Raw genomic sequence first — 18,597 nt, 5'->3', positions numbered from 1 at the left:
ACTGCTAACATCAGCCTGCATAATCTACAGACAGTTCTCAAAGTTTATCTTTGAACTGCACAACATATCTTTCCTTTCTTAAATGAATTTGTTGCCAGTTCTCAAGAACCTTCTAAGGAAGGTGGCCTATTTTGTTGTTGTCTTAGTTTTCTTTTTATGTTTTTAAAATTAAAGTGTCACACACACACACACACACACACACACACAAACACACACAGTTCAGAAGTGCGCACCTCAAGGGATTGTTACAAAGGAGGCACACCTGTGTAGCTACAGCCTAGAAGAAGAAACAGCACATTGCCAGCCTCTTGGAAATTTCTTCCTCCCTGCAGCATGATCACCCGTCTCTCTTCCCCAGAGGTAACTACTCATTCCTCTGACTTCTAGCACCGTAACTTCCTTTTTCCTGTCTTTGAACTTCATAGAGTTGATTCATACAATATGTGTTCTTTTATGTCTGTCTTCTTCCTTTTCACATTATGCTTGTGAGATTCATCTAGGTTGTTATGATTTTGACTTTTACCACCTGGGCCTGTGGGTCAAATAAAGAATTTCATAAGGAAATGAGATTCTAAATTCTGGAGTTTCTGACCAAGGAGTCTTTGTTCCCAGTCAGCTTCCCTCCCACCCCCCACTGTGACAGTATTTTTGCAGTAATCTTGGAGTGTGTGTTCTGCAAGAGTGTTTCTCCAACAAGTAGTATGACTCAGCTTTGCTTTGTCTTTATTTACAAGACATGACCCAAAATGACATTTGACTGTTGACAGAAATTAAATCCTGCCCCAGAGGACAAGAAGTGACTACTCCTGAGACTTTCACAAAATTAGGCCACTTGCTGTTTTTTGTGAAGAAGAGGTAGAAAGATGCTTTGTCAGAAAGAACACCCATAAATCAGTGCACAGCCAGCCAAGGCTGGGGTGCTGTTTTTTAAAAGATGGTGAACTTTCAAGTTCAGAAGCCATTGGTATCATTTTATGTCTCTGCATTGAAAGAACCATCTTTTGGTTGTAGTCTGTATGCAGTAGCAGATGAAACATCTCAGCCTTTCAGAGATGGAGGCTAATTATCTGAAAAGCTTTTCTGTTAGAGCACAGACAACACCAAAGCAATGTTCATAAAAATCCAACCACTTCCTACAAGTGCGCCCACGATTCTATCACCTAACAAATAAAGGATTCTTTAAAAATCTTTATTCATGCTCATATGGAGTGGTTATATAGTTGTAATGAAAGTGTATCATTCTTACAGTTCTTACGACCTTGAAATTAACATTATAGTAATTCTTTGTTGCTGTACAGTTCACTAATACAGAGTTTAAGAGTTGCATTTTACAGTAAGGTGATCCATGAGTTGCAGAACCATTCCCTTATTTCTGGACAATGTGTTATTTTTGTTTTTCCTCCCATTGTTATAACTTATGTGGCAGGAGATTCTTTCTTGCATATAAACTTTTTCTCATTTTAAATTAACTCCTTAGGACACGTTTCCAGGACCAGGATGGCTATTTTGTTTTGGTGGTTCTAATCGTGCATTGTGCTGCCAACTTACTTTTCAAAAAATTGTATCAGAAATAAGAAAGTATCCCAGCTTAACTCTTTCATTTTTAACATTTCGTTATTAAAAATGTCTAGTTTCTTAGTTTAATGGGTATCAAATCTTACCATGTTGTAATTTTTATTTGTGTGATAGCTCATAAAATCAAACAGGTATTGTGACAGTTAATGCTCATAGAACATTTGTAGCATTGGTTCATAGTGCTGTATATAAGAGTATGCTGTCACTGGACTTTTTTTCCGTTCAGTAAATCTGATTCTGTTCTCTCTAGAGAACATTGTCTGGTCATGCCCTATTTTTGTCTGCTTTCCAGAGTCTTGGTGTTTTATAGTCAAACGGTCACTGGTTCATTCAACAGCTGTGCTTCTTGGACTCCTGGTTGCAGTTGACAGAAACTCATTTGAGGTCACAGAAGTTAACAAGGGGCATTTATGGTAAAGTTACCTGGGATCTTACAGAGACTCAGGGTCTCTGTGTTTGAGTTCCTTCTTCCCAGTGCTGTGTTCACCTGTTCCTTATATGCCTGGTCTTCATTTTTCTGCCTTAGCGTAACCTCACTTCCTCACAGAGGCCTTCCCTGACCGCCTGGCCACATGGCCGCACCCTTTCTACACTCCCTCATGCTCCACCGTGGCTCCTTGCCTTTGCCTTTGGGCTGTTGCAATTGGTAATTGTTTGTGGGACTATTTGCTGGACTCTGCTGTCTTGTCCTCTCTTATCTCCTGGGCTCAGACGTGGTCCTGGCACCCAGTGGTCCCTCTGTGAGTGCCCACTGAGTGAATGGACATGGCCAGCCAGGCGACTGTCTTTGTCTTCCACTTTTGCCCCTCTCTGCTTCCTTACTTCATTCTGATGTCCTATTCCTGTCTCTCTTTGCAGTGCTCTCCTCTCATGGCCTGCAGATTGGCTTGTTGACTTTCGTTCACCTACAGAGTGAAAAGACAACTCCCTTCCACTCCTGAGTTGCAAGCTTTGTATCTGGACAGTTTAGATTCCTGGCTCAGCTAGGGTCTCTTGTCCACCGTGGTCCAATCTCCGGTGACTTTGAGTGGGGAGATGGTGGGTAGGACCACATATCACTGGTGCTTGTGATACCCTGTGTGTCCATGTTGATTATGGGGAGGGGAGAAAGGGTGGCTAAACAGACTTCAGAATGGGGTGCTCCTATAAATTAGCTGCTAGCTTTACCTCCAGCATGCTCTCACCTCCAAGCACTGAAGACGTGGCATGAAAACTGCACAGTACTGTCTCAGAGTACCCACAACCTGCAAGGGTGCCAGACGGACCAACCAAAGGTAAATCAGTGCACTGCTTCGGTGATTACCACCAAAGCCCAAACCCAAGGCCTCTGCTGTCCTGAGGCGAAAATTCTAGTGAGTTAGATGGATAATCAGTGCTATAAATCAATGAAGTATGTGATATATTACAATGGAAATATTGAAGACATCTAAAATATTAAGAAAACTGAGAGATTAAAAAAACATGAATATGAAAGGATTCCATTTCAATATGAAAATAGAAGCTGAGAAATGCTAAAAATGAATCAGTAAAGGGGCATGTGGACTGTGTTTTTAAACAGAATGGTCTGAAAGGACTCGGTGTGAAGGTGACATTTGAACAGAGACTTGAAGGAGATGAGGTGGCACAGCACAGCATATCTCGCATGGGCACCCCGGGCTCTGGGAACAGCAGGTGCAGAGGCCTGGAGGTGGGTGGGTGAACCGTGGCTGTGGGGTGGAGAGAGGAGAGGGTAGTGCATGAGCTCAGAGAGGTGACAGGGAGCCACGCCTTATTGTGCCCTGTGGCCACTGCAGAGCTCCTGGCTTTTGCTCAGGGTGGAGATGAGGCCAGACAGGGTGCTGGGAATAGGAACAGTAGTTTTCTGCAAACTCTGCTGTTGTAACTGCTTACTTACACTTTGCTATAATTGTACAACCCTTTTTCTTTGCTCTGTTTTTTGTTTTAGGCTGGCTTAATTAGAACTGAATATTTGGATTGTCTCAAGGAGTGTCAGGGAGGTAAAGGTTTGGAGGGCACTGTAGTCAGCCGAACGGTCCACTGAGGGGTCACCTGTAGGCACCCGCAGCCTCATCCTTTAGGGGGCTGCTTTTCAGATGCTTGCAGATGCTTGCAGGCCCAGTCCCTGAGTCCATCCTCACAGCAGGCAGGGATTACCTCCCCATTTTTCTAATGGGGCTTCTGAGTAGCATAGATGAAAGAACCCAGGGTCTCTCATGGTAAGCAGGACAGGGCCAGAAAGAGAACATAGTTCCCTTGCAACTGGCCCTTTTTGGGCAGTCCTTTCTGATGAGTAGTCACCTTATGTGTTAGTGGCACAGATATGCCATTGCTGGTATAAACTCCTCCTTCCTTTTGGGAATTGTATCACACCCTTATTGGCTGAAAAGATTCTTATGGGGCTGTGAATGGGGGTGTTGGGGTCACCAGACTGGAAGCCAAATCTGGGCCCTGCCACTTACCATTTCGTGGCATGGCAAGTTACCCAGAGTCTCGATCCCAGGTCCTCATCCATGAAAGGGTGACACTGCCAGCTTCCTGGGCTTTTGGTGCGTGGCGAGATTGTACACGTCATGCCCCAGTGCAACTCGTGATGCCTAGTAGTCCAGTGGGTAGACCCAGCCAGGCATATTTTGGGGAAAGAACAGTCAGCCTCTTTTCTTTGTAATCATTCTTTTCTTCCTCTGGGATGCTGGGTGATTCTCATCCACATACAGCCATTCGATGTGCGTCTCCCAGCACTGCAAGGTCAATCTCACCTCGAGTAAGTACTAGGATTTGCAGTTGACGCGGCCTGTAAGTCTCAGATGTCTCGATAGAAAGCCATCTGATGGTCTCAAAGTATTGCTCTTTTATGATTAGTCATGAATCTGCATCCCATTATTTTAATTAGGCAGCAAGAAATTGTGTCAGGTGCTCTCCCAGGCCTGTTTGATAGGGGGTGTCAGTGGTTGCTGAAAACATCTGCAATATTTGTTGCCAGGGCTCTGATGCCTCAGTAAGGGATGGCTTTTAGGTGTTGCCTTCTTTCTTTGTCTCTTGCAAAGCCTTGGAATTACATCCATAAAAGGCTGACTCTTGATTTCAAAAGAGGCAATTCCATTTATTCATTTCAGGGCTCCTTTTTGCCACATAATCTATTACTCTTTGATCCAAGTGTTTGACAATGAATGACAGAATATTTGTCAACTCAGAGAATGGTTCCATCAGCTCTGCTTCCCCCACTCTAGTGGTGAAGAACACAGCATGATTTTGCACAGCAGGCTGCCCAATATAATGATGTTGTATGCACATGAGCCATGTGTCAGTGGAGACATGTGTTTAGCTGAGATTTGACTGGAGATGTGTAGATATTTGTGGTCCTGTGTTTGAAAGGAGATGTTGCTATGTATTTTTTAAAGTTGTAATTTCTCTCTAATTATAACCTATGTGCCTTACAAGTGAAAAATTTTCCTCACACTTCAGGCAGCCTTGTAGAATTAATAAAATTTAGAATTTTGGGTTTAGTTACTAGAATAATCGATACAACTGTAATATTAATATTTATTTCCTTTTGCTGCTCTTATTGAGAGTGTTGTTCATATAAGATGTACAGAATTTTTGCTCAGTTCAGTTTAATGAAATGCATGGAATATATTCAGTCTGTATGTGCATTCATGCCCTGGGGTACCCAGATGAGTAAGATGTGTCCCTGCCCATGTTCAGCTGAAGGCAGCCCCTGCCTTATACAAGGCTGTAGAGGTGGCGCATAGACTGAAGCAAGTGGATAGTGTATAGGGGCCTGTGGAGGGCTGGCTCTTGGCCCAGTTACAAGAGCATTCAATTTGAGTTCTGAATTAACAGGAAGAATGGCCAGGTGCTGCCAGACAGTGCATTCCAGGCATGGAAAATGTTAGCAAAGACACAGGGGTCTGAGATTGCAGAAGCCAGGCAGAAGTTTGGAGAACTCAGGGAGTTCAGTGTTATGAGCCTAAATACAGAGGGGACAGGCACAAGAGGAAGTCAGAGGGGTGGGGTGGGGTAGGGTGGGGAGAGTTGGTTCTGATTCTGGAGGGCCTTCTCTGCTAAGCTCTGGAACATTAACTTTGTTTTGAAGTTGGGGTCATTGGTGGGTTCTGATGGCTGGACGGTGGGATGGTTTATGCTGTAGATCATCTGGATAGAAGATTAGGCATCAGGATGCATGTGTGGATAGATGAGTGGATCGTGGATAATGGAGGGGTGGATGAATGGATGGATTGATGGATAGATGGTAGAGTTTTATGAAGGCAAGGAAACCAGTTTAGGGGCTTTTGCTGGTGTCCAAGAAGGAAGTGAGGAGAACCTAAACTAGTGTGGCGGTATTAGAAATAGAGAGAAATAGACAGATATGAGAAATATATAGGAAACGAAATCAGGTGCTGAAAAAAAATGAGATGAGTGAAAGTTAGGGCCATAAGGATGTTGAGGAAGGCTACTGGTGTCTGATGTAGGTGATCAGATGGGTGATAAACTGGGAGGGCTGGAGGTGGAAGCTGTTTGGTGAAGAAGATGAGTCCAACCTAGGACATTTGGGACCACTAAGTGGCTGGTCCAGTTGACTACTCAAGTCTTAGATTCAGAGAAGAGATCAGAGAAGAGGATGTTAGTTTTGGCATCAGAGGTTTACAAAAGCCTGTAGGGGTGCGTTATATACAAGGATGCTTGTAGAGGTAGAATAGGAGTGTGGGCTGGAACACTGTGGAACATCATGGCCTAATGATAGTTGCCCTGATGAGAGGGTGTGCCTCAGGGGTACTCAGAATGAATAGAGAGACCCAAAGAGGTGGTAGTGGTGTGGAGTCAAAGGAACAGAAGATTTCCAAAGCATGGACTATTAGCAGAGTCACATGCAATAGAGTGATCAAGTCACATACAGACCAAAATCCGCCATTGGCTTGGCATCATAGTGAGAACAGGTTTCCAGGTGAGCTGGCAGTAAATAGAGGGGAGGGGGAAAGGTACAAGAAGGTCTGGGAGGAGCTTGCTTCTAGGAATCCAGCCACAGTGGCTGTGGGCATAATAACCGTGAGGCGGTTTGCACCATTAAAAGCTGCTTGTTGAATTCTTTACTGCTACAAGAAGTAGGCCACATTTACTTTTGTTACACATGTTTATGTTATTGCACATTGAGGTTTTATTTATGCTAATTGGAGGCAAAATGTAATGTACCTCGTATATCTATTAATCTGTTTTAACATACCCCATTATTGAATGTTTAAATATTGCCAAAACCTTAGCCTTTTTAAAAGCAGTGGTTTACATGTCTCTAGTTTTCTTTCTAACATTCTCTCAAACATGCCTTTTTCACTCCATCCAGAGATAGGAGTTCTGCAGCACAGATCCTGCACTTTGCTGACCGTCATCCTGCAGACTCGCCTGACTTTCAGGGTCAGGTCTGAGGTCCTGTGAGATGGTCCAGGCCCTTGATATTCTGGGCCAGCAACCTCTCCGGCTCAGCTCTTGACCTTCTGCAGACCTCACTCCAGGAAGGAAGATGCAGCTGCTCCACTTTCCTGACGACCTTGTGGTCCATTCCCTTGTAATCTCATCCGTGTGCACCCTCTCCCACAATGCCCTTCTCTCTTGGCAGCTGGGCACAGCCTTACTCTTCCTTTAGGGGCCTGATTGAGTGTCATTGCTCACGGGGCCACCCCGGATTGAGCTGGCCATGCCTCTCCCTCCCTGGGAGCTCCTCTTCACTCCCACTTGTTGAAGACTGAGTGTGCTACCTCATGCCTGTGTGCTTCCTCGCTGTTCCCTTCTGAGATTCTGATCCTCGCATGGCAAGGAACACCTTTGTGTACCTGGCTCCATGCCTGTCAGTTCATTCACAGTGGAGTTATTGGCCTGGCAACGCTCACCTTGTCCTCCGCTTCTTTCCAGGGAAGCAGTTTAAGTGCACGGTGTGTGACTACACAGCGGCCCAGAAGCCCCAGCTGCTGCGGCACATGGAACAGCATGTCTCCTTCAAGGTAAGAGGGCTCTGGAGAAGGAGGCAGATGTTCAGGCAGAAAAGGCATCACTTTTCAAAGTGCAGATAGAGAGCATCCTTTTATTACTTGCTGGTATTACCTTCGGTTTGAGGCCCCCTTAGCTGGTATACACGGAGTCTAAGGCATAGTGCAGTTTATTTGTGCTCTCTCTTTGTAGAAGCATAGCATTTCTCTGTAATTTGGAAATCAAGTCAAAGGTGTGTAAGAGGATGCAGACAGAAGAAAAGGTACAGTCTTTGCATCAAAGCACTGGAGTGATTTAGAGGGAGGCCTGCAGGCTTTAGGGACATTTATTTTTGTTTTCAGATCCTGGATTGCACAGGTGAGTCACCTGATGAAGCAGGTGTGCTGAAGCCACTCAGTAGGCAATTGTAAGAACTGGGGTTTGTGTTCTGGAGTGTCCATCGCAGTGCCCACCATGTCACAGGGGCTCAGGAGATGGTGGCCCTCCATATTCTTTGAATGCCTCTAATTGGTGTTTCTTCAGTGTAGGTGGTAATGTTTGCTTAGCCACAGCTAATGATGCAATTATTGACAACAATAGCTAGGGTTCAGTAATTTGTTCAGTAAAAAGTTCTGCTTAGCACTTGGGGCAACTTGACCCTTAAAATCATTGCTGTGGTTGGCGCATACACATGGAAAGGAAGCATCAAGATTTGTAAACTTGTTGCTCTCTAATGGTTTTTGCAATTGTTTCTACTGTTGCAGCCCAGAGCATCATAGAATGTGGGAGGGACTACAGGCCATCTGTTTGGTCCCACTGGACTTGCAGCTAGAATCACCCCAAAAGTGGTGGCAGTGGAGTTCCCGCCAGGCAGTGCCCCAAACCATTCTGATATAAGGCCTGTTGGGATTCCAAAGACAGAAGTACTAAATGCCGGGGTGATATGTTTAAAGCAATTATTAAGTCCTTGCCACAGACAGCAAGGGGACCGGGGTGTGGAGTGTTCCACTTGGGTATGTCCACAGTGAGGTGGTCAAGGCATGGAGTTTTATGAAGGTTAAAGGAATTTGGCTCAGGGTCAAGGCTACTTTCTTTCAGTGGTGTCTTTGGCAACTTGCACAACAGGCTAGATACTCTTTTTTTTTTTTTAACGGTAAAAATAAAACTATAATTACAACAGTACAGGTTATGGTATTAATACTTTCATCTATTGCTTGAAGAAGGAGCAAATTGGCAATATATATCAATATTCTCTTAAAGTGATATCCTTTAATCCAGTAATTCCACTGTCAAATGTCAGTCTCCTAATAGCCAGGGATGTGAATGCAGATTGACAAGAATCTTCATCAACAGCATAGTTATAATTTTTTAAAAAATTAGAAATGACGGAGTCCAACCAAAGGATTAGCAAAGTAAATTATGGCTCATTTTTACAATGTAATGTTATGAATTCAATAAATGTTTTTAAGGCTATTTAATGACACAGAAAAGCAACACTAAGTGAAATGTAACATTAAGCTACACTGAATACTTCTCTCAGTCACATCATGTTAAGCTAAAAGGTACAATTCAGACAGTTGCCTCCTGCTCCTGGAACACTCTCTTATTTTTTTTTTTGCTCCAAGCTTGCCTTCCACTCTTCACTGCTAAGGCTTCTCTGCACTTGACTCTATCCCTACCCCCTTCCCCTCTTTTGTTGTTGGGTCGCCTCAATGCAAACACTTTTCTGATCGTCAGTCCTAGAAGACAGAAGACACTTTTATATGGTTTTAACCTTCCTGATGGACTTTTCGCAATATCCAGCACTTCCTTTTCTGCTGATCCAATCAGCTTTCTTAGGACATTCAGCTGGTTTTGCAACCCCTGCTTCTATCCCCAAAGGCCTCCCTTCTTTCCTGCACACATGGGCACTCGAATATTTCTTGAATGAATGAATGGGTAAATAAGTATAAATCCAATTTCAATAAAGAAAATCAAATTACTGAGTTTAACTCAAGATAGAGTACAGGATGCTTTTGCTTTTATCACCACACTATTCTATTTCCTCCATTATTTTCCAGAACAAATGCATACCATGTATCTTTTATAGTGAGAATAAACCAACAAAACTGTAATTTATCCTTCATTTCTTTGGTTGTTGTGATTTTTGTCTGTTTGTTTGTTTTTTTGAGGAGTCTCACCCCTCTGTCACCCAGGCTGGAGTGCAGTGATGTGATCTTGGCTCATTGCAACCTCCGTTTCCCAGGTTCAACTGATCCCCATGCTTCAGTGTCCCAAGTAGCTGGGACTGCAGGTGCCTGCTACCATGCCCAGCTAATTTTTGTATTTTTGGTAGAGATGGGGTTTCACCATGAACAACCTAGATACTTTTATTCATGCCTGAGAATTTTTGAGGCTTCAGTTCTGATACAAGCCTCCTGGGAAATCCTGCAGCTGGCTGGGTCACAGAGCAGTCAAGACACCCTGATTTTTGGTCAGGACACAGAAAGAAAGCACTAGGGAGCTGGGGGACCCTACACCAGCACATTCCTCACTTGCGTTTATTGAACGTCCGTTGTGTCTAGGCTCTGCACCACGGACTTCATGGTCATCATACGGAATCTCCTTCATGGTATATATTATCTTCCATCTTTGAAATACGAAGATCCTAAACCTGAGAGAAGCTAACTGATCACCTGTCAGTCTTTTCTGCCATGCCCATATCCGTTGACTTCAGTCACCTTGATGATATTGACTCACCTGCATTCAGCATTTCTGAGGTGACAAGGACCATCCCCACTGGCAATCTCATTTTATGATCAGAGCAGCCTCGTGGGAGGTGAATTTCTATGGTTCCTCCTCTTGTAGTTGAAGACTGAGTGGCTCAGAGGAATCTGCTTGTATGCTTTCACTATCCAGGAAGTGAAGAGGGTAAAATGTGGACTTCATCCTCTCACTCCTAGTCCTGTGCTTTTTTCACTACATGTTCTCAGTTACTTGTTGAGGGCAGAAAGGGAGAAATTGGGGAAACTGAGGATGTTGGAAGCTGTTGCTTATGTAGCTGCTTTTTAAAATCACCTGTACTGACCATGTGATTCTTAGGTAGGACTTACATGTCACCTGGTGGGATTGTGGCAGTGACTGAGTCAAGAAGGGTCTTTAGTGTTATGCATATTTATGTACATATTTAAAATGAAGAGCTTATTTCACATTTCACAGCATATAGGTGTCCTTCATTGGGGAGCTAGTGCAGTTGGGCTAGAGAATAGAGAGCTAAGGCAAATTTCACTTTATAGGTGAGGAAATTAGACCCAGTGAAGCTAATTATTTTCTGGCTTTTGCAGCATTGGTACTAGACTTTGCAATTATTCCTTGGTTTTCACTGTGAAACATTTTCCTTCTCTAACCAGACATAGCTGGAACAACCTTTTTGCCCTGAAATCCTTATTGGTTTTTATTGTTGTTGTTTTGTTTTTAAAATTGTGAACTATCTGGTTTACGTGCAGAGGAAATGGATTTGGGGGTGGTTTCAGTTAAGGAATCACTCACGTATGTATTACTAACTTCTGCCGTTACAGCTGGTGTTCGGTGCTGGGCCTCAGGACCTGCTGCACTGAGCTGGATCTGGGGTCATGGCTGGTTCCCCTTGGGCTGCCTGTAGATTTTGCCTTCCTCCCTATTGAACGGTACTAGAGATGGGAATGAGATTCAGACCTGAGAGAGAAACAGTAAATCCAGCCTTAGTTTCTCTCAGCCCAGAAGTTAGGGTGCTCCTCAGATGCATGTCAATTTAGGTAGTGTTTCTTAATTAATTGGGACTGACAAAGCAAAATGAAATTGCTTATATGAACCACTCATCCAAATAGCAGTGATCACTCTCTTCCTGTCGTCTTCCCTTCTACTCTCCACATTAATTTCCTATTGCTGCTGTAACAGATTACCACCAATTTAGTGGCTTAGACGGATTATCAGCTCAGATTGATTATCTTACATTTCTGTAGTTTGGAAGTCCATTACACATCTCACTAAGATAAAATCAAGGTGTTGGCAGGGCTGCATTTTTTTCTGGAGGTTTCACTTCCTTGCCTTTTCTGGCTTCTAGAGGCCACCTGCATTCCTTGGCTAATGGCCACTTCCTTCATCTTCAAAGCCAGCAGCATGGCATCTGTCACCATGTCTCCTCTGACTCTTCCCTTCTGCCTCCTCTTCTACTTTTAAGGACCCTCGTGGTTATGTTGAACCCACTGAGATAACCCACAATAATGAATGTCCTTATCTTAAGCTCAGATAATTGGTAACCTGAATACTGCCTGTAGTCTTAATTTCTTTTTGCCATGCAAGGTAACATATTTACAGGTTCTGGGATTTAGGACATGGACTTTTTTGAGGGTGATTAGTCTGCCATCCATACTCCCTGACTTTTTTCCTTTTATGTCAACTCTGTGGTAGAATATTTTCAGGAATATTATAAAATATATAATATTTATACATATACCAATAGCAAACATTACTAAGAAATCATCTCTCTTTTTTACTAATCTTAGATTAGAGCTCAACATCCTCACATGGATGCTACTATTCTATTGCAGTTGGCTCACCAGATGAAATCAATTTGCTTTTCTAGCTGTGGATGTACAATTTACAATATACGATTTGTCTCAGGGAATACTATAATAAGGCAAATTTCTGCATTGCCTTTTAAAATTACGTATTTCTTATTTGCATATTTATTTTAAAAATAAAATTAATACATTCACTACGGATTGGAAAATACTTGTTGATTCCTTTCCATATGGAATTTTCTTGATATTATTTAGACATGGTTGAGGTCATACTATGAATGCAGCTTTTTTTTTTTTTTAATAGAAATTGGAGCCTCAGCTTTATCACTGATGAAGCTCTATTGGATAATGTAGTTTAGATGATTGGCCTGATGGTTTGCTGTTAGGGTACCTTCCCGGTGAAAGGCAGAGTCAGAGAGCTTATATGCAATTTTTAATATTGCCTTTTTAATCAGCATTTCATTGGTGTTTTTCCATTTTATGAAAATGCATTTATAAACTATTTTTAATGGCTGCTTAAGGATGATTACCATAGTTTAATTAGCCATTCCTCTCATAATTTGATAGTTTGGTCATTCCCAGTTTTTGTTGTTGTAAGTAACCCTACAGTGGACATCTTTATGCCAAAAGCATTTCTATGTCATCCTTAGCTCTAAAGAGCTATAAAACTCTGGGTGAAGCCTATCAAACCTCTGAGAATTCATATATAGTAAAGATGTTATTTTCTCTTCTTGCAGATGCAATTAAAATGTATTCCCTAGGGTGGAACTGATATTTTCAACCTTAAAGAGGTGCCAAGAGAAGATACTTAGATAAGACAAACTATTGCTGAACCAGGATTCTCTAAACAAAAATAGGCTTGGTTCATTCCATCTAGCTATTCAACTCTTTGCTTTCTTGCAAATAAGTATGTCCACATATCATTACGTGAGGCAGTGTGGTTAGGAGGTGGAATCACCTTGTGGAGTTCTCTCCATTCAGCTCATCGCCCCTAACTCTGTTGATTGAATGTTCTCAGTGACAGAGCTAGCTGATTCAGTAGCATTTTCCTTGTACATGAATCAAAAGCGAGTTTATTTTTAAATGAAGTTTGATTTTTTCATTTAAAAGGGACACTCATATAAAGAGCATACCTCTGTGCTAACCTTATATATACCAGTCTATACCAAGTTTGAAAGTTGTTTTATGTTCAGTTCATGGGATTCATACAACCTGTGAAAAAAACGCTGTCATGAGAGACATTGAGGTTGGGATGGGTGGTATCAGTGATAGAAAGAAAGGGAAAGAGAAAGAGAGAGTGAGAAGAGGAAAACAGAAGAACATGAGAGGAAAGTCTTTCTAGGGCTTGCATCACAACCGCATGCAAAAATGGTTAATAGGATCTGCCATTTTAGCTGATCTTGAATCTCTCTGCCTCCCTCCCCAGATAGTTTAGTAGATTGATTCATTGGCCCATTCATTCAGGAAAGCTATGCTAGATTTCTCTTAGCATATTTGTTATGCTAAGAGAAACAAATACCATTCTCAGGTTTTGAGAATGGTATTTTAAGATAATACTTTCACAATCCAAGAAGAAAATATTGACTGGACATTATTTTTATTTTCATATATTAGCTCTTTAGTATGTCTTATTTTTATGAATGTCTCATATTAAAATAAACTGCTACTGGTAGCTCAGTTGAAAAATAGGCAAAATATAAAAACAGATCACAGAGAAGGGAATAACTTTTGGGTACGTGATAAGGTGTCCAACCTCACTGATGATTGAAAAAGAAAAGTAAAACCACAGTAAGATGCCATTTTTCACTTATCACATTGGTAAACATTCAGAAGTCTGCAAGCATGTGCCATTGCTGAGGCTGTGAGGAACAGCCGTTCTCACACATTGCTGGTGGGAGTGCTAGTGCCAGTGACCCTGTGGAGGTCAGTTTGGCAGAATCCGTCAAAATTGCAAACACATCTGTTCTTCAACTCACCAGTTGTAAGATTTTATCCAGCAGATGTACTTGCAGATGCATGAAATGATTACTGTGCAGGGTTATCCATGAGAAACAACTGGAATGTCCATGAATTAGGGTAGGAGTTAAATGGGCAGTGGGCCACACAAACAAAGAGCTGTCACTTTGTGGCTACAGGAAAGAATGTGGGATCGCTCTACTTGCTTCTATAGAAAGATATTTAAGATACATGGTGAAGGGTAAGATGTCAGGTTAAAAAAAGGGCAAAGCCATATTTGTATTTACTTATATTTGCTTTCAAGCCTTTGCAAGAATACTTGCAAAATAAACAGAGAAACATAACCTGCTGGGGATGGGAGAAGGTTGGAACTGGGTAGATTGAGGGACAGGGCTGAGAGTGAGACTTTTCCCTGTGTATATATTTTAACCATGTTAATTAATTGCTTTGCCTATTCAATAATTTAAGCAAAAAACAGCAGTATAGTAAATAAGAATATTGTTCTAGAAACTAAAGTCAAAGCAGAATGTAAACATGTTTCTCATCTGTGATTTCATCCTATGAAGATAGTAGCAAATTGCCTTTGGAATTTCATTGAGATTCTGTTTGGCATTTGAAAATCTCTGAGAGCGATGAGGTCTCATAGCAAAGCACAGGATTTAGAACCAGGCAGATGAAGTTTCAGTTTCTGGCTGTGCCACTGTAGGCTGTGTTTTTAACAAATTTTATGATCTATAAAATGCTGATAGCGATGCTTGTCTTCTATCATTGGAGATATTAAAAGCAATACCATTTTTTATGAGTAGTACGTATGGTACACGGTACCGGCAGATGATCAAAAATTGTTGGCTCTTGTTTCCTCCCCTGTCTCTTGAAAATGACTCCAGTTCTCAAGAACTAAAGCAAGGAGTATAAACCAGCCTGATCATGGTTTATATTCTTTCTGGTGAGATTGCATTATGTTTTAAAAAAGCTCATTCTAAATATTTTTCTAAGTGTTATGCTGTATTTTTTATACATTTTCAGATATTGATGTTGTTTTACTTCTTGTTTGGATTTGTCGGTTTAGGCAGATTAGGGCCAAAATCTTGGTGCTGCTGCTTACTAATGAGTTAACCTTTGGTAATTCCTTTACCTTTTTGAAACTCTAACTTCTTATTTGAAAAATATGAACAATAGATTTCAGAGGTTTTGGAAGAGGAGTTGCTTTGAGGGAACAGACCAGAAGGAATGCCTTCCCACAGCTTCGGGAAGGCTTGGCCTATCAGCCCTGCCAAGCCATTCCTGGGGAGGAGATGCTGGGGAGGACCTCGGGTTTGCTCTCTCATGAAGAGAATTAGGAGGCTTTCTTCTTACAGGGAGAAGCGCTGGCCTCTTGCCACCCCTTCCTACAAGATTGGCTTTTCTGTAACTTTAGTCAACATCAGAATTACCCTGGGATCTTGATAAATGTGCACATAATGGTTTTCTGAACCTAGAAGATGCTTTCAGTAAGCCTGGGGCCCAACCTAACATCCTTGACTTGAACACTTTCCTGTGTGGTTCTGATGCAGGGGCCCCACAGGCCATAATCTGGTAGACATTGCACTGGGTTTTGAATTCTGCAAAGAAATGTTTTGAATTCTGCAAAGAAAGGCCCTATTCAAATATTTTTACTTAAAATGTTCTCCTGTGAACAGCACATAGCTAGTTCTTGTTTGTGTCTGTGTGTGTGCCTGCATGTGTATATGTGAATTATGTACCTGTGTGTAACAGGGTGACAATCACTGCCTTTTAATTGGAGTGCATAGTCCATTTACATATAGTGTAATTATCAGCATCTTTGAATTTAACAGTACCATCTTTGTATCTATTCTCTGTGTTATGTAAGTTCTTTGCTTCTCTTTTCTTCTTTCCTATCTTCTTTTGAATGAATCAAGTATTTTTTAGTATTTCATTTTATCTCTTGTATTGACTTTTTATTTTAGAACTGTTATAGATTTACAGAAAAAAAAGTGACAATAATACAGAGAGTTTCTATAAATTCCACACCCAGTTTCCCCTATTGTTACCATCTGTTACCAGTGTGGAACATTTGTTATAACTAATAAATCAATATTAATACATTATTATTAGATGAAGTCCATATTATATTCAGATTTTCTTAGTTTGTACCTAATGCCGTTTGCCTTTTTCAGGATCCCATTAGGATAACATATTACATTAGTTGTCATGTCATTTTTAGGATGTTAGGATTTGACAGTTTCTCAGACTTTCCCTGTTTTTGATGAACTTGGAAGTTTTGAGGGGTTCTGGTCAATCATTTTATAGAATATTGCTCAGTTGGGATTTGCTGACCTTTTAACTATACCTTTTTGTGTTCTTCTTCTTTTAGTGGTTGCTGCAGACATTACCTTATCTTTATTACAACATATTCCAGTTTCAAATGTTACATTATGTTATGAACAATGTAAGAACCGTGAAGCACTGTCATTCATTTACTCTCCTACAGTTTGTGCTCTTGTTGTCATACATGTTCATGTCATAAACTCCTCAATATAAGGTTTTATTTTTTGCTTTAATCAGCAAATATTTATAAAATACTTTAAAAAATCATAGAAAACCAAAATTTTAAAAAGATTTAAAATAAAGAAAGCATTTAATTAAAACATTAAAAATTTTTAAAAAGGGTAAATATAAATTTACCTGCAAAATTCACCTTTCTTGTATTCTTCATTTTCTCCCTAAAGATCTGGGCTACTATTTGATACATTTTTCTTTAGCTTGGAGAACTTCTTTTAGCATTTCTTGTGTATGCTAGAATTGAATTCTCTCAGTTTTTGTCTGTTTGAGAATATCTGTATATGGGCTTCATTTTTGAAAATTATTTTGATAGCTACAAATTTCTAGGGAGACATCACTCTAAAAATACATCCCTTTTCATCCTTTCTTGTTTCTAACCCTTGCCATTGCTTCTCTATGTGTAATGAGTCTTTTTCTTCTGGCTGGCTTTAAGATTTTCCTCTCTTAGTTTTTTTGGTTTTTGTCATATTAACCTCAGCAAGTTTAGGTGTGCTTTCGTTTATATTTATCTTTGGGGCTTGCTGAGCTTTTGGATCTGTGGGTTGATAACCTGCATCTGTTTTGGAGTATTCTCAACCATTATCTCTTTAAATATTCTTTCTGCTTCGTTTGTTCTCTCTTTTCCCTCTAGGACTATAATACCACATATATTAACACATATATATTAATATAAATATGTGAGGTACTACCAATAGCACTCACATTCAGGTGATCTCTCTTTCTCCCTTTAATTCTTCTTTCACTTAGTGTTTCAGTTTGTATGATTTCTATTTGCCTTTCTTCAAGTACACTTATCCTTTCTTATGATATGTCAAATCTGCTATTTTTTTTTTTTTTTTTTTTTTTTTGAGACGGAGTTTCGCTCTTGTTACCCAGGCTGGAGTGCAATGGCGCGATCTCGGCTCACCGCAACCTCCGCCTCCTGGGTTCAGGCAATTCTCCTGTCTCAGCTTCCTGAGTAGCTGGGATTACAGGCACGCGCCACCATGCCCAGCTAATTTTTTGTATTTTTAGTAGAGATGGGGTTTCACCATGTTGACCAGGTTGGTCTCGATCCCTTGACCTTGTGATCCACCCGCCTCGGCCTCCCAAAGTGCTGGGATTACAGGCTTGAGCCACCGCGCCCGGCCCGTCAAATCTGCTATTAAGACCATCAAATGTGATGTTTAAAAAAAATTTCGAGGATCTTCATTTACTTCTCTTCTCTTCTTTTTTAGAGATAGTGTCTTACTTGAGCTCCTGGGCTCAAGTGATCCTCCTGCCTCAGCCTTCCATGTGGCATTTTTTTTTTTTTTTTTTTTTTTTTGAGACTTAGTTTCACTCTTTGTTGCCTAGGCCAGAGTGCAGTAGTGCAACCTCAGCTCACTGCAACCTCTGCCTCCTAGGTTCAAGCAATTTCCCTGTCTCAGCCTCCCAAGTAGCTGGGATTACAGATGCCCGCCACCATGCCCAGCTAATATTTGTATCTTTAGTAGAGATGGGGTTTCACCATGTTGGTCAGGCTGGTCAAACTCCTGACCTCAGGTGACAGCATTTAAAAAAGTTTTTGTTTTGCTACCACATTTTATCATCTATTCACAAATGTTTTTCTTCTTTTTTCCTAGAGCCTTTAACATATTTGTTCTAGTTACTTCAATGTTTTTGTTTAATAATTTCAACATCTGAGACACCCGCACATCAGTTTCCATTGACTTTTTCTTTCTTTTCTTTTTTCTTTTTCCCCAGGAGGGCTGCAGAGATGTTTCTCTTCTTGATTTGAGGTCATCTTTTCTTGCTTTTTTGTATGTCTCATAATGTTTTAATGCCAGACATTGTATGTGAAAAAACAGTAGACTGAGATGGACAATAGTTGGCCTTGGGAAATCATCTGTTATTAGTGTGGGGGATTGTGCAGAAAAGAGTTACTGTAGCCAGCTTGGCTGCTCTCCTTTGAAAGACCTGTTTACAAGCTTGGGCTGGCATCTGAGAATGTGGCCTTCAAGAGAGTTCCTAGCACCTTACTGTTAAA

The 18,597-nt window shown here is 41.1% G+C and overlaps 1 protein-coding gene across 4 annotated transcripts in view; it reads left to right on the top strand.

Moving 5' to 3' along the window:
- ZFAT (zinc finger and AT-hook domain containing) overlaps nucleotides 1-18,597 on the top strand; it is a 225,937-nt gene that overhangs the window by 132,800 nt on the left and 74,540 nt on the right. For all 4 annotated transcript variants that reach the window (XM_010344221.2, XM_003933686.4, XM_074387174.1 and 1 more), the window contains one exon: nucleotides 7,477-7,565. In XM_010344221.2, the coding sequence (XP_010342523.1) occupies nucleotides 7,477-7,565 (89 nt within the window). The remainder of the gene's footprint in view (nucleotides 1-7,476; nucleotides 7,566-18,597) is intronic.

The sequence above is a fragment of the Saimiri boliviensis genome, chromosome 15 (genome assembly GCF_048565385.1).
Source record: "Saimiri boliviensis isolate mSaiBol1 chromosome 15, mSaiBol1.pri, whole genome shotgun sequence".
In the NCBI taxonomy this organism is placed as follows: Eukaryota; Metazoa; Chordata; class Mammalia; order Primates; family Cebidae; genus Saimiri; species Saimiri boliviensis.
Note: the sequence above shows the minus strand (reverse complement) of the source record. Positions and strands in the feature narration are given on the sequence as shown.